Source organism: Pagrus major, chromosome 15 (genome assembly GCF_040436345.1).
Source record: "Pagrus major chromosome 15, Pma_NU_1.0".
NCBI classification, from domain to species: domain Eukaryota; kingdom Metazoa; phylum Chordata; class Actinopteri; order Spariformes; family Sparidae; genus Pagrus; species Pagrus major.
In genome coordinates, this window is record NC_133229.1 from 659,562 (window position 1) to 673,528 (window position 13,967).

General features: G+C 42.1%; 1 protein-coding gene across 1 annotated transcript; it reads left to right on the forward strand.

Moving 5' to 3' along the window:
• Positions 1-327: 327 nt before the first annotated feature.
• On the forward strand, positions 328-13,549 carry macroh2a2 (macroH2A.2 histone). The gene is made up of 9 exons (XM_073482300.1): positions 328-564; positions 1,946-2,123; positions 3,482-3,588; positions 6,605-6,802; positions 8,748-8,846; positions 9,050-9,149; positions 9,247-9,336; positions 10,948-11,122; positions 13,016-13,549. Exons 2-9 carry the CDS (start codon positions 1,952-1,954, stop codon positions 13,179-13,181), a joined length of 1,107 nt encoding a protein of 368 aa, XP_073338401.1. The 5' UTR covers positions 328-564; positions 1,946-1,951; the 3' UTR covers positions 13,182-13,549.
• Positions 13,550-13,967: the final 418 nt, after the last annotated feature.

Here is a 13,967-nt window from a genome sequence, read left to right on the forward strand (position 1 = left end):
AGCCATTCCTCCGACTCCATAGACAACTAAAGTGATCTTTTCACTCCTCAGCTTCAATCTGTTGGCAGCTCTGTGGGTGACGTAGTTGGTCACCCACAGGGTTAAAATGTGAACTGAACTCTCGTGAGGCTACATATAAGGTCATTTTAGGCTAGGCCTATCACTTCGGATCTACAGGACCTGCTCGAAAAAATAGTTTTTGTTATTATAGATTATATTTATAATTGCTTTACATAATGCTACCGTAATCCCTCAGCACATCATTCCAACGTGTTTTCTTCTACTCTTGAAGCCATGTCAGGGGGGCGTTTTCACTGGATTTTCCCTCTCCTGAATTTTTCCCCTTTGCAGCATCAGTAGCACAGAGCCTGCCTCCGACCAGACGACGCTGTTCCTGCTTTCTCTGTGGGTTTTTTCTAAGGTTGGGAAACAAGACCAGGGACAAGAAGAGTAAATCAACAGAAGCCAAACAAAGCGCGCCGTCTTTCACCGGGGGATTCATCTGTGTTCCGTGCAGGAGCATCTCTGGCCCGCGCTGAATCGCGTGAGAGGAGGACTAAACAGGTAGAAACTTGGAGGGATTTTCCATTTTTCATGGCTCGGCGCATATCCGGATTGATGGGGACGCTTTACTTTCCATGTCTGATGTGATTACACACATGCAGAGGATTGGAGGCTTCATGAAAAGAGAAGGGGGCGGGGGGGGGGCTTATTAGAAGAAACGTCTCGTCGTGGTTAATGTCTCCATGTACAATACAGTCAGAGCCCGGCGGAATGTGCCCCGTACTGCTTCATGATGATTGACGTTAGCTGGGCGAAGCCGAACTGGCGTAGCTAACATTAACCCTTAGCTTCATGTGTCCTCAGCCGCATTACTACGAATAAATAAATACACTTCTCCTTGTCAGCAAGTATCGCCATGTCAGGCTTTTCTACGATTTAAACCACGGAGAAGTGCAGTTTTACGTCTGCGTAGCTACGTCTGAGGAGCTGTCTGCTTCACTGTAACGCTAGGTCCTGTACAGTAAGGCTAGCTAACATAACCGCGGTCATATCCCGTCTTTTTCCGCTCGGCTGGTCGCCGAACAGCGCACTCAAACATCATATCCCTCCATCCCCAGGGCCGGCGGTCAGCTCCTGTGTTCATTAGTGCATGCATGTGAATTGTGTGCGGGTTGTAGCGGCGCTGTTGCAGGCCTCAGCCCGGCAGGATCACTGTTTACATGGAGACCCGGGGAGGAGGGGGGACATCCTCGGTCAACATATGGTCTGTAGGAAAATGATGAAAAAACGACCGGCCTTCATTATGGCTCCCTAGATCCAAGTAGTGGACGTGACGTATGTCTTTATGGCTGTCGGTACAACACTATACGATCATTGTACAAGTGTGTTCAACACATCCTCACTGAGCCCGTCCTGCAGGGCTGTTGGACGGGTCACATGAGCACAGACTCCCTGGACTCTCAGCTGGAGGTCTGTTCACCTTCAATATAAAAACATGGCCGAAAATTATTCCAAATGAACTGCTGACCGATTTGCGTTCACTAGGCCAGCTTCTGAAAAAATAGATAACTATGTAAGTGTTTTGTTTTTTAATAGAAATAGTCCCTGTGAGAAGTGTCTCCAGTGTGCTCTGTGGAGTAACGGAGACACTGATTCTGGACACAGATATTCCTGATACATTTGTCTGTGCCATCTCCATTATATTTGGGTGGATCTCAGAGTCAAAACCTGGACAGATAAAACAAAAATGGTCTCTGTGGACTCCTCAAATCTGTTTATTTTTTAATCATCTGATTTGATCTAATCTTAGAGTGTGCAAATAAGATAAAAAATAAATACAAATTAAAAAACACCATATATGGGTGTTTAAGAAGCATATGATGATATATGTAGCACATGTTATTTCTGTTATTCACTCGCTGTGGTTGTTCTCTGTGTCCAGAGCAGGATGTCAGCCAGAGGAGGAAAAAAGAAGGCCACCAAGCTGTCCCGTTCATCCAGGGCGGGTGTCATCTTCCCTGTGGGGAGGATGATGAGGTACCTGCGCACCGGCACGCACAAATACCGCATCGGTATGGGGGCACCAGTTTACATGGCAGCAGTCATCGAGTACCTGGCAGGTGGGTGGCATCACGTGATTCGCTGTCAGGAACAGTATATTTAGTGTATGCTAATAATTCTAGCTGACAAAGTGTGTATAGAAAATCCAATATATTTGTTGTAAAGTTACTTAGTATAGCATTTAAATAGTAAATCATTCCATGTTTCCCATGATCTTACATTGCATGTATTTTTTATTTCTTTTATTACTGTGTTTACGATGAAAATGTTTTGGTGTAATAATCCCTGATTGTGTTGTGTTTGATATAGGGATGCTCCGATCAGGGTTTTTTGCCCCCGATACGAGTCCGAGTCCTTTGATTTTTGAGTATCTGCCGATACCGAGTCCCGATCCGATACTCTTATAATACATTTAAAAAATTAAAAAGATCGAAGAAAACTATCCAAGGTGTCCCTTATTTTTTATTATATTTTACCACCCCTCGATATCCCAAATTTACATATCTGACAGTTTGCAACTGCATCGTTCTCGTCACTCACTTTAAAATACTTCCACACAGCAGACATGGTGCGCCACAACTCGCCACTCCGCTTCAAAACAAACTGGCGTGCTGGTCTTCTGCGCATGCGCATGTCGTAAACGGTGGTAGTAAATACTCATTTTATTTTTTTTATTTTGAATCACCAATAGCCCATATATCAACAATCTAATACAAATAATGACTAAATAAATATATATAAAACCGATCTCCGATCGAGTCTTCAGTGGCGTGATCGGCCCCGATTTCCGAGTCACGTGATCGGATCGGTACAACCCTAGTTTGATACATTTTTATATACATATACTGTCATTCACATCATGTTACACCTGACAGACAAACCATTGACAACTACTAAAAAAACAACAGATAATATGTTGGCATCTAACTCCCTTATTAATTAATTTCCAATCCCTTCCTGGGCTAACCAGACCATCCACAAAGCATTATGATCATAAACTATATGAATTATAATACAGACAGTGTTTATTATGGCACAGGTCTTATTCTTTTAATAAATAATATACAATTAAGTAATTTTAAAATAATTCTTGCCTCCTACTTCTTTGTTATTAGGGATGGGGCGAGTTTCCGGGGCCTTAAAGTCAGCGAAACAAAAGGAGATTGCAGAAGAGAGAGAGAGACAGAAGACTTTGTAAATACAAAGTCTTGTTTATTAGTTTTGTCTTTGTCCACATCACTGCTGCAACAATTCACTTTCCTCCTCATAGAACACATCGACCTAAATGTCTTGACTGTTGGATTCTTGTTCCTGATGGTCTGGGAGTTCACACAGTGGAAAGTAAAAAGGTTTAAATCTGAGAACACACACTTTGTGTTTGATGGGTTTACACTGTGTGTGTTTTCTCTCCTCTCAGCTGAGATCTTGGAGTTGGCTGGAAACGCAGCACGGGACAACAAGAAAGGCAGAATAACTCCCAGGCACATCAAGCTGGCGGTGGCCAATGATGAGGAGCTCAACCAGGTAACACACTGTTGTTCAAGGGGCTGGCTGATAGTTGTCTGGTTCATGTTATTACCCAGATAAACTGCTTTTCACTCTGGGTCCTCATGCACTCAGACGTTGTTGTGGATTTTGCTAAATGAAGACACTGTTCAGGCTTTCCAGTAAACAAGTCTTCTAGGAGTCAGAGACGGTTCAGAATATGTTTTCACTATGAGCGAGTGGAGAGAAAAGCGAGGAGAAGCTTAGATGAGCTGCTGGTAATGCACTAGGACCCTTAATGAAGTGACAGAAAAACAACTGTTCATAGTTAAACTGTTTGCTCAACAGAGATGTTTTTATATTATTTTCAACTTTAAAATCTTTTGAAATAGTCAAAATTAACAACAATAAATTCATGTTTTTTAGAAAACACAACATGGTATTTTCACCTTATAAAGTTGCGATATCAACTTTATGTGTGAGCAAAACAATGTGTATTCAGCATCACATGGAGTTGTGGTAAATGTAACTTAGGGCTGCATGAAAAGGTAAAAAAAAAAAAAAAATTTTGCATTTCAGTTGTCATCTCCACTGAAAAAAGTATTAAAGTCCTGATGAGGTGACATTTGTTGGGTCTGTACCAAACAAACATGTTCTGTTACATCTGGAGAAGAAGATCTGTAGATCAGGACATCTCTGCAGCACTACAGTACTTCATCATAATGCTGTTTTTCACACATTTGACCTTTTATCAAAACTAAAATTGCACGCAGTAGAGTGCATACCTTCCCCAAGGCCCAGCTGTCCCCTTTGTCTGCATGAAATTGTATTCTCTCACAGATACCAGCAACCTTAATATGCCTGTTTTCTTTTTCATCAATTCCATTTATTATTCCCTGAGAAATGAACAATAATGTTCAAAAACTACCTTCTCAATCTCGCAATATTAAAGAAAGTGAGAAAACATTCCTGGATCTTATCAGGATCCACACCAAAAGTTGATGAGGTCTATTGTGGGCTGGAAATGGAAATCTGTTCAGTAGTTTTTGTGTAATCCTGCTGACCAACCAACCAACCAACCAACCAACCAACGATAAGGACATTACCTCCTTTGCAGAGGTAAAAATTGCAGCTTCTGTGATTTGGATATTGCATGCAGCCATATTGCTACTTAGATAGCATTTGTACTAACTGTGCAGCTGTAATGTAAGTCTAATATTCACGCTCCAAATTAATTTATAAAGCACATTTTCAAACAGTTGGCCAAAGTGCTGAACAGTCAGAAATAGTGAAAAAACAACACAATAAAACACAAAGACCATAAGAACAAGAAAGACAACTGTCATACTGAATCAAAAGCCAAGGAATAAAAATGTGTTTTGAGACGGGATTTAAAAACAGGCAGTGTAGAGGCCAGCCAAACATGTAGAGGCAACTCGTTCCAGAGTTTGGCTCGATCTCCCCTTTGCTTCAACCTTGATCTGGGGACAACCAAAAGCAACTGGTCAGTGGACCTGAGTGACCTTGATGGAACATGTGGTTGTAAAAGGTCAGAGAGATAGGTTGGAGCTAGCCCATTCAATGATTTGTAGGTAAACAATGCACTCTTGAAGTCAATCCGAAAGCGTACAGGGAGCCAGTGAACTTTATTCTTGATCTCCAGCAACTCCTGAGGGAAGTATCTGGCTCTTTAACTGCTAAATGCTCCATTGTGTTCAGCAGCTAGTCTCTAAGTCTGTCTGTCTGCTGTTTGGTGCTGAGCAGGTAGTGTACAGTGGGGTTATCTGAGCTGCTGCTGCTGCTGCTGCTTCTGCTAACTGCTGCTGCTGCTGCTGCTGCTGCCTGCTGCTAACTGCTGCTGCTGCTGAGAGGAGAGTTTGTGGGCTATTAGACCAAACGATCAGAACAGGCAGCACTGAGGGGAACTGCAGCGGTGGTGATATCTTCTGTGGGTTCATTACCACAATCAACATCTTTTACATTACACACAGTCATTTGATCCAAAGTCAATATAAATGTATTGATGCTGGTTTAAATTAAGTGTGTGTTTGGTCAGTGGTTGGAAAGTGTCTTTACACCAAGTAGTGATGCCATCCGGCATGCGTCTGAATAAAGAAGACGTCAACATTCAAAGACATACAGTATGTCTGTCTGCCATCTGGGGCCTCCCGTAGATCAGGTTGCCTGGTGCACCTTTAAACTCATCCACTCTGCCAGACGTGCCAGTGGCTCCATCCCTACAAACACATGGACAGCTGAGTGGTGTTTAAAGCTGCAACACTTAACTGATGAATACTGTTAAATAATGCAACATTTATCTTTAGAATCACTTAATCGGTTTAAATATTTTTTATGAAAAAAAAGTTAAAATTGTATGATACCAGCTTCTTAAATGTGAGTATTTTCTGGTTTCTAAGTAAACTGTATATCTCTGAGTTGTGGACAAAACAAGACATTTGAGGCTGTCATCTGATTCGTCTTACTGATCGGCATTTTTCACAATTTTCTGACATTTTAAAGACTAAACAACAAATTGATGAATATAGAAAATAATCAACAGAATCATTTGTAGCAGCCGTTGTGTTCAGACCCCAAGAACATTATACATTAGTGAAGATTCCACAGTTTGAGACATCAGATATGTCGCAGTACTTTTTGACAATGCATATAAAATGCAGAAGACATTAACAGCTTTCTATTAAATACCATGGAGCAGCCATAACACACAGTGTTTTGGTCTTAATGGTTATAATTATCTAATTAATGTTATATTAATACAAGAGTGACAATGTGAGTACAAGCCTTTTCTCTGTGTGTGGCATATGCATCATGATTGTAAAGGGTTCAGCTGACAGCAGATGGTGCATATAGCGTCTAATATTTCAGAGGGCATGAAGTATCTGGGAACAGCCAGTCATTTTACATCTGCTTGCATCAGGCAAATCAGCATTTCTTAAAGAGAACCACATTCTCACAGAGATGTAAGGTGTGTTATTGTATGTTGTAAGACAGGACATGGTCAAAGTCTTTGTTTCTGAAATGTTTTCTTCCGCAGCTTCTGCGGGGGGTGACCATATCCAACGGAGGGGTTCTGCCTCGGATCCACCCAGAGCTTCTCTCCAAGAAGAGGGGAGGCCGCGTGAAAGTGGACAGCCAGGCGTCTGTCCCCGAGAAGCAGGAAGAACGCTCAAAGAGCAAGAAACCCATCAAGTCGTTCAAAAAGGTTAAAGGCAAACGAGGCCGCAAGCCAAAGGTTAGTCAACTTAACAGACTGGACAGAATCTACAGGGAGGTGGGGGGCATTAAAGGAAAATGAAATGTTTGTCAGATTGTTGAACACTGACAGAAGCCACCTTTCCAACAACAGAACTGACAATTCTTCAACCCCTCTGAAACAAACAGTGTCATCCACTTTACGCAGTCTTGGCCAGGTTGTGTGGAGGTGAGAAAGTAGGCAGGAGCCCACTGGATGTGTGCATCATCATTCCTGTTTGTTCAATTCATCTGAACAGGTAGAAACAGTTTGTGTTTGGACCACATGTCATACAAACTAGTTTGTCTGTAGCACACTGAGACCTTTACTGCACCATGCTACAGATCCAAACAGTTAGAACTGGTCTACAACTATTATCTACAGCAGGAAGAAAAGTTTCCCTACCACCTGATACACATGGATACTTTTTTCTGTACCTGAGTTGAGAAATAAACAGGGGTCTAGTCAGGGGTCACCTATTAGCTGGTTCTGGAGCTTTCAATCACGTCTCAGAAGAAAAGAAGAAGAAAAGTAGTTAGTGGAACTTCAGTTGAGAGTAGTTTGTCAATCAACTGTGTCCAGGGTCAAGGATTTTCCGTTTCACATGTTTTAACCCTTATTTCTTTAAAAAAATGTGCCAAACTGCTCAGTGCGTCCGGGTTAAATCAAGAGCTTTGCCAAACTAATATTTAGTCAAGCTAGAAAAGTTTCGACTGGATGGAGGAGGAGGAGCAGAGATAGAAGAAGGGCCCTTCTCTTTTCTCTATTTTGCGCCAGCTTGTCTCCTCACTCCTCCGTCCTCTTGCCTGTGACCCGGAAAATTGATCTCAGTGCGCCATATTTGAAGATTTCTCAATTCCCAAAATGCTCCTTGAGGAGAGAGTAGTGAGGAGGCTTACTAATGGAACTATGAGCGAGGATGCAAAGGTGTAATCTTTGTAGAAATCTTTTCAGCACCCGTGACCAAAAGAGGCATGACCCACTCCTTTGTGTTCATATAATGTGTTAGTTATTCAAGCTGATCATATGTTGGATCAAACTTTCTGCCCTTCACTGTTTGTGTAGCTCTGAATAAGGCACCGCTCCACAGTCCTTACTAGCACCTTTACCTTGATATCACCTATGTCACATTATGCCACATTGTAAATTGAATTAAACGTAAATCTATGTTGTCATGAACACTGGTCTGCTCATCTGACAGAAATCATAAAATACAGCAGTAGACTATAACAGAAGAATGGACTGGTGGTGCAGCTGTGCCACACATCACATTTAAACAACGCTCTGAAACGTGGGTGTCTCATTCTGTTAAATACCTGTTGCTCTCTCCTCATGTCTCTTCCTTACCCTCCTTTGCTTGCATCTGAGGCAGGAGGGATGTGATGAGAGGAGGCGAGGAAAAGGAATTCAGGATGTACAAACTGAGTAACAATAAGAAGAACGTAGCTGTTGCGCTCATGACGTCAAACTGCTGCACCCGTGTAGACTGGAGAGCCAGACATGTCATTGCTGGGGTGGATGTTTTTTACAGTTTCAGAAGAAAAAAACATGATTGTAGTTTGTGACACATGTTCCGCAAGGGTAACAAGTTTTGCCACAACAAATCTCTTATTAGAGCTGTGGAATATGAAATCATCCATCTTTAGTCACCACATCCTCGCCTTTCTTTCCGGGTGTGCATAAACTTCAGGTTCAGAACCTTTTAAAATACAGAAATGTGACATTACTTGTTCTCAGTATTGACCAGGTGAAAAGGGTAATTATTGGTTATCAGCCTAAAAACACAAGACACTACTTTTTGAGCCTTGACACTTCTTACTTAGTGTCTGTACTCAAGCACTGAGGTTTGATACTCGGCAAAGTTATTATTTGTTCAAGCTGTACACTCACGTTCTGATGTAAGTGTGGTTTAAATCTGCCTTTTTTTTCCTCCCATGTGGCAAAGAGCACAGACAATGAGTCTGTACCAAACTCCACAGTGGAAGACGGTCCGGGAGATGGATTCACCATTCTGTCAGCAAAGAGCCTGTTCCTTGGACAAAAGGTAACACGTGTCAGACTGATAGATGATCACGTGACCTGTTAGACCCAATTCATGTTAGGTCTTCCATGTGACAACATCATGACAGTAACGACCATGTGACTTCTGATAAAAGGCCAACCAACATAACAGTCTAATCCATGACAAGTAAGAGAGCCACAGTAGCACTTTTCTCACACAGTGTTGGTGACTTTGTGAATCCACAGCTTTCACTAACAGAGAGTGAAATCAGCAAAATCGGAACAATCAAAGTGGAGGGGATAATTAACCCAACAAATGCAGAGATGGACCTCAAAGACGGAGTGGGTGAGGACGACATGTTCGGATCTATTTTATTTCTTGTTAATAACTTTACAGACTTTTGTCCGTCCCATCTTGTGCTCACCTGCTCTACTGTTTTCAGGCAACGCCCTGGAGAAAGCCGGAGGCCGAGACTTCCTGGATGGAGTCAAGGAGCTGCGAAAAGCTCAGGGGCCTTTGGAGGTGGCATCAGGTACACGAGTGTCCCGTGGGCCAATCTTCTTACAAGGATAACTGTGTTTTTAGATGCTGTTTGAGGTTTCTTTAGACGTACACATCTACAGTGGTTTTTAGTGGTCTCCAAGCAAACTGGGCTTCCACTCTGGCTGATGGCAGACATTACTGTCCACAGGCGTGTTAGAAGTCATGTGATGTAGTATTTCCTGGTCTTTCTTCAGCCTTGAATGACAACTAGGTTTCACATAGATCTGCCTTTGGTTACTCCTTGACAAGACTTCATACATACTGCATTGTGTACGTACTGTAACCAGTCTGCTGGCTGAAGGTGCCCTTTACTTCTGAAGGTCATATAGAAGCATCAGTGTTATATTTCGACTACTCCTTGTAGTACGTTTACAAACAAATGTGTTGATAAAAAAGGTTCACATGATGCCAATTTTTCCTGTGTTGTCTAGAAACAACCTGTAACTGAGAGCTGTGCACAGCACAGTCTCATTTATAAAACATTGCGTACGATCCAATGATAAAAGTGCACGTGTGCCCAAAAGCCAAAAAGTGAGTGCACCAAAAAATATTCAGATTTATAAAAGCTGATGTACGCCCAACAATGCGCAGTTTCCTTTAATAAATCTCAAATCAACCTGGAAATGTGTGCACATGGATCCGCCTCATGTACCTCCCTCTCCACACCCACATTCAACCATCGATGGTCAATGCAAAGTGCCTCATGAATGCAAACGCCTGGAAATGAGCCGCTGATTCTTTACAGTGAATCATGGCCACAATGAGAGAAAGAAGAAGAAAAAACATATTTCTGGCACAGAGAACGAGGTGTTGGTTGGTGAGGTGGTGGTTACAAAGCACATATTGTATTCGTTCATTCTCGTCATCCTCTATCAGTGCTAGGACCGTGATAGTCCATGCAGCATTACGCACGAGTGGCACCGCAGCATTTATATGCATACAGCGATCAGACTGACTGTTCCACTTACCAAAATGATTGTGACGATCGGTGTTATCCCTCAGCCTGAGATATCATTTGAAAGTGGAAGTTTGATACGTGAACACAATTTATTTATTTAATGAAGTTTAGTTACGGTGAACTCGGCCTGCATCATGATCAGGACTCACAATGAGGATATGGAGTGTAACGATTGTGTGAGAGCTGTCTCACACTTTATTTCTACACGTTCTTAATTTACACAATCCACATGTGCTGGTTGTGAAGATGTACCGGGTGAGCTGACTGGAGAAGGCAGAGTGTGTGTGAGTGTTGGAGTGAGTGAGTGAATGAGTGAGTGAGTGAATGAGTGTGTGTGTGCCTCCAGTCGATGGTGATCACTGCAGCGATTTTAAACACACTACACAACCAGGCTGTCTGGAAACTAAAATGATACTTAAGTTAAACGTGTACAGTTTTCATTCTTTGATGATATCTGATGTAATCTTGGATTTGTACAACCTATGCTGATAATTTGGTTATCAAACAGTCCGGCCTGAATAGATGGACTTAAAGGCTTAAAGTGAAATGAATGAATGGAACAGGGTGTTATATGGTCTCAGGTCTTTTCTGCATTCAATGGAAAGCTGTCAGAGTCATTGTTTGTGTGTTTGCACCCTGCAGTGGCTGTGAGCCAGGCCAGTGGGATGGCAGCTCGCTTCATCATCCATTGTAACGTCCCTCAGTGGGGTTCAGACAAGTGTGAGGACCAGTTAGAGAAGACCGTGAAGAACTGTCTGTCAGCAGCAGAGGAGAAGAAGCTCAAGTCTGTGGCTTTCCCTTCACTTCCTGCTGGACGGTGAGTCTGCTCACACACCACTCACCCATTTCATGTTGACTAATGACTGTAAAGCCAAATAAAGACAGAAGGCCACTTCCAGCAGACAGATGAAGGCACACACATTACATGTCTTTCAAAGGCTTACTGCTCATACACTTTATGTTTTACATGCAGCTTAACTGACCACTGTATTAGAGTGACCACGTTCAGACGCATGTGAATGAGGCCAGTCTGTTGGTTGCCCGGCAACAAAGCTGATAAGATGATCTGCAGCACAACATGATGTTATCTGTCAAGGTGCTGCGGTGGACTTTGTGGCGTTTACTCGACGGTCAGAAGATAAATACAGTCCTGCCATGATAACTCTCGCAGTTGTCATAGTGTCACTGGATAATAAACTGCTGTGCAGCATCTCATAAGCCTTCAGACTCCTGAACTGTTACTCTGGACTTCCTGGAATCATGGTGCCATAACAACTTGATATTTCTGAGTCGTTATTCCCAACTTCCAATCGAATCTGCTCGGGAACACGTGGACGCTCACAGCAAACAGATGTTTGTATGAAAAGTGTGTGAACTTTACAATCAGCTACAGCAGCTGATTTTAGAGGTTAGGGCACTTAAAGAGACAGGATGGTCGTAAAGACTTCTATCATATATAGTATAGATCATATATAAATATTTGGGAGTCCTAGTAGAACAGGTTTACATACTTTAGGGTTAGGGGTTAGGGTTCATCTGGTGCATTGCTGCAGCATCCGTTTTCACACTGTGTCTTTTACGCTCTGTTTTAGCTACAGAGTGAGACATCTCACCTCTGTTTAATCTTTGGGGACTGTTGCACATGCGCATTACTTAATGGACAGGATGTAGCCAATGAGAGGCAGAGTAGGGCGGGTCGTGCTGTGCAAGGTAGTGTGATCTAAAATAACACAGCTACAGCTGGTAACCATGGCTGCGGTAAAGCTGTTTATATTTTATAATAGATATATAAAAATATATATTTATATACTGCTTGTTACATAGTGATGCACACAAGTCACAGAAGTAAAGGCTAGACTCCAAACCCGGCATTTCAGGCAGAACAGGAGCAGCATTTTCTATGGGAGACAGTAACTCACCTTGACTTTGGACTTTTTCACTTTTCAGACCTTTTACATGCACAAAAATGCTTCATAACACAATAAAGGAAAGGCAAAAACCCCAAATCATAACATGACCCCTTTAAGTAAAAGGTGAAAAAGTAACTGTTCACTGTGTGCCGTGACACTGCTGTGATGTCATGTTTTGGTAAAGTCAGTCTTGTTGGACTGAGTTTCTGATTTGTAATTCTGACTTAGACGACCCTCCCATTTCATTTTTCCATGTGGGAGGTGTTTTTATCTGATTTTTGAAAATATGTCGTGTCACTGGTACCGACAGCACCCTTCCCCCACAGCCTCTGACACTGTTGAAATTCAGGGCTGTTTTCAGTCTGAACGCTCACGGACCCTACCAAACACAACACTGACTGATATGGAGATGATAACTTTTTTTGATAAAGCACCTTTCTTAACAAGGTCACATGGTGCTGGTACAAATAAAGTCAAGTAATACACAGAGAAGTGGATGATGTCAGACTGTGTCACATAAAGCTGATGGTGTGGACGGCCTCACAGACGTGTCATTACTCACACACTACAGTTTCAGTGTTTTGGTAACATGCAGCTGTGATGATCAGATGACGGGCAGCGGTCAGCTCCGTCTGTGACACTTCTATCTGCTCACATGTCACATCATTATCATTTACAGCACTGTTTTTAGCTGTAGCTCATGGACAGTAGTCTTCCTCATTCCTCATTAGTCTAGCGTGTGCTCTTCCATTTGTGCTGCTCACTACAGATTGAGTTAACGAGTTGAATCTTTCTCACAGGAACGGGTTCCCAAAGCAGACGGCCGCCCAGCTCATCCTCAAGGCCATCTCCAACCATTTTGTGTCGTCCACCAGCTCCTCTCTGAAAAACATTTACTTTGTGCTGTTTGACAGTGAGAGCATTGGAATATATCTTCAGGAAATGGCCAAGCTGGACGCGAAGTGAGGATTCTTGTGTTGGGGTTTGTTTTTCTAACTGTTGTTTGTTGCAGGTGGTGTAGATAGGTGATTTGACATTAGGGCTTTGATGTGGAATCTGTCTTGGTTAAAGAGGAAAAAAACAATATTTGTGAGTGGAGTGCTGTTCACATTTATGTTCCACTGTCCCTTCAAGAGATTGCATTCTTTATAGATTAGATAATTTAAATGCGTACAGTTTGCCATTATGGTTCCTTGTTTTTAATGATGTTTTTACATTCCATGTACAAATATAACAGTTTTTTTCCTGGCCTCTGTAGTTTCTGATACAGTTAGTTTACTAAAAAACTGTGGTTCATTCTGCTTTGAAATAAAAATCCAATGTTTTACACCAAACTTTTAACACATATTTTTTGTTTCATTTTTTAAGAATTTCAATTCTAATTTTACTAGAACATGTTGGGAGCCACATACACAAAGTATCTGACAGCTAAATGTATCTCAACACCTAAAACGTCAAGTGAGGAGAAAGTCTTAACCCTCGTGTGCATTCTGTTTACTCCCCTCGTCCTACGGGCCAAAAATGACCCGCCTTCGCTAAACCCCTAAAATAAAGCAGCCTGACTGAATTTAGTCCAAAGATCTACAACCTGTCATTCATCTCAGTCTTTGTGAGTATCTGGGTAATCTCTATTCATAATCCAGAAACACTGAATTTTATCCGTGCACACCAATTGTTTTCATTACAACACAAGTCCAGGAGGACTCAGAAGTCATTACTACATTATTACATTAGTACTGAGTACTCATGGGT

Bases quoted from the DNA above. Each gene is read 5' to 3' on its own strand.
- macroh2a2 (XM_073482300.1), top strand. From the start codon at position 1,952: ATGTCAGCCAGAGGAGGAAAAAAGAAGGCCACCAAGCTGTCCCGTTCA. The intron at 8,847-9,049 runs GTAACACGTGTC...GTGAATCCACAG, and splicing joins GCCTGTTCCTTGGACAAAAG to CTTTCACTAACAGAGAGTGA. The intron at 9,150-9,246 runs GTGAGGACGACA...TACTGTTTTCAG, and splicing joins GGACCTCAAAGACGGAGTGG to GCAACGCCCTGGAGAAAGCC.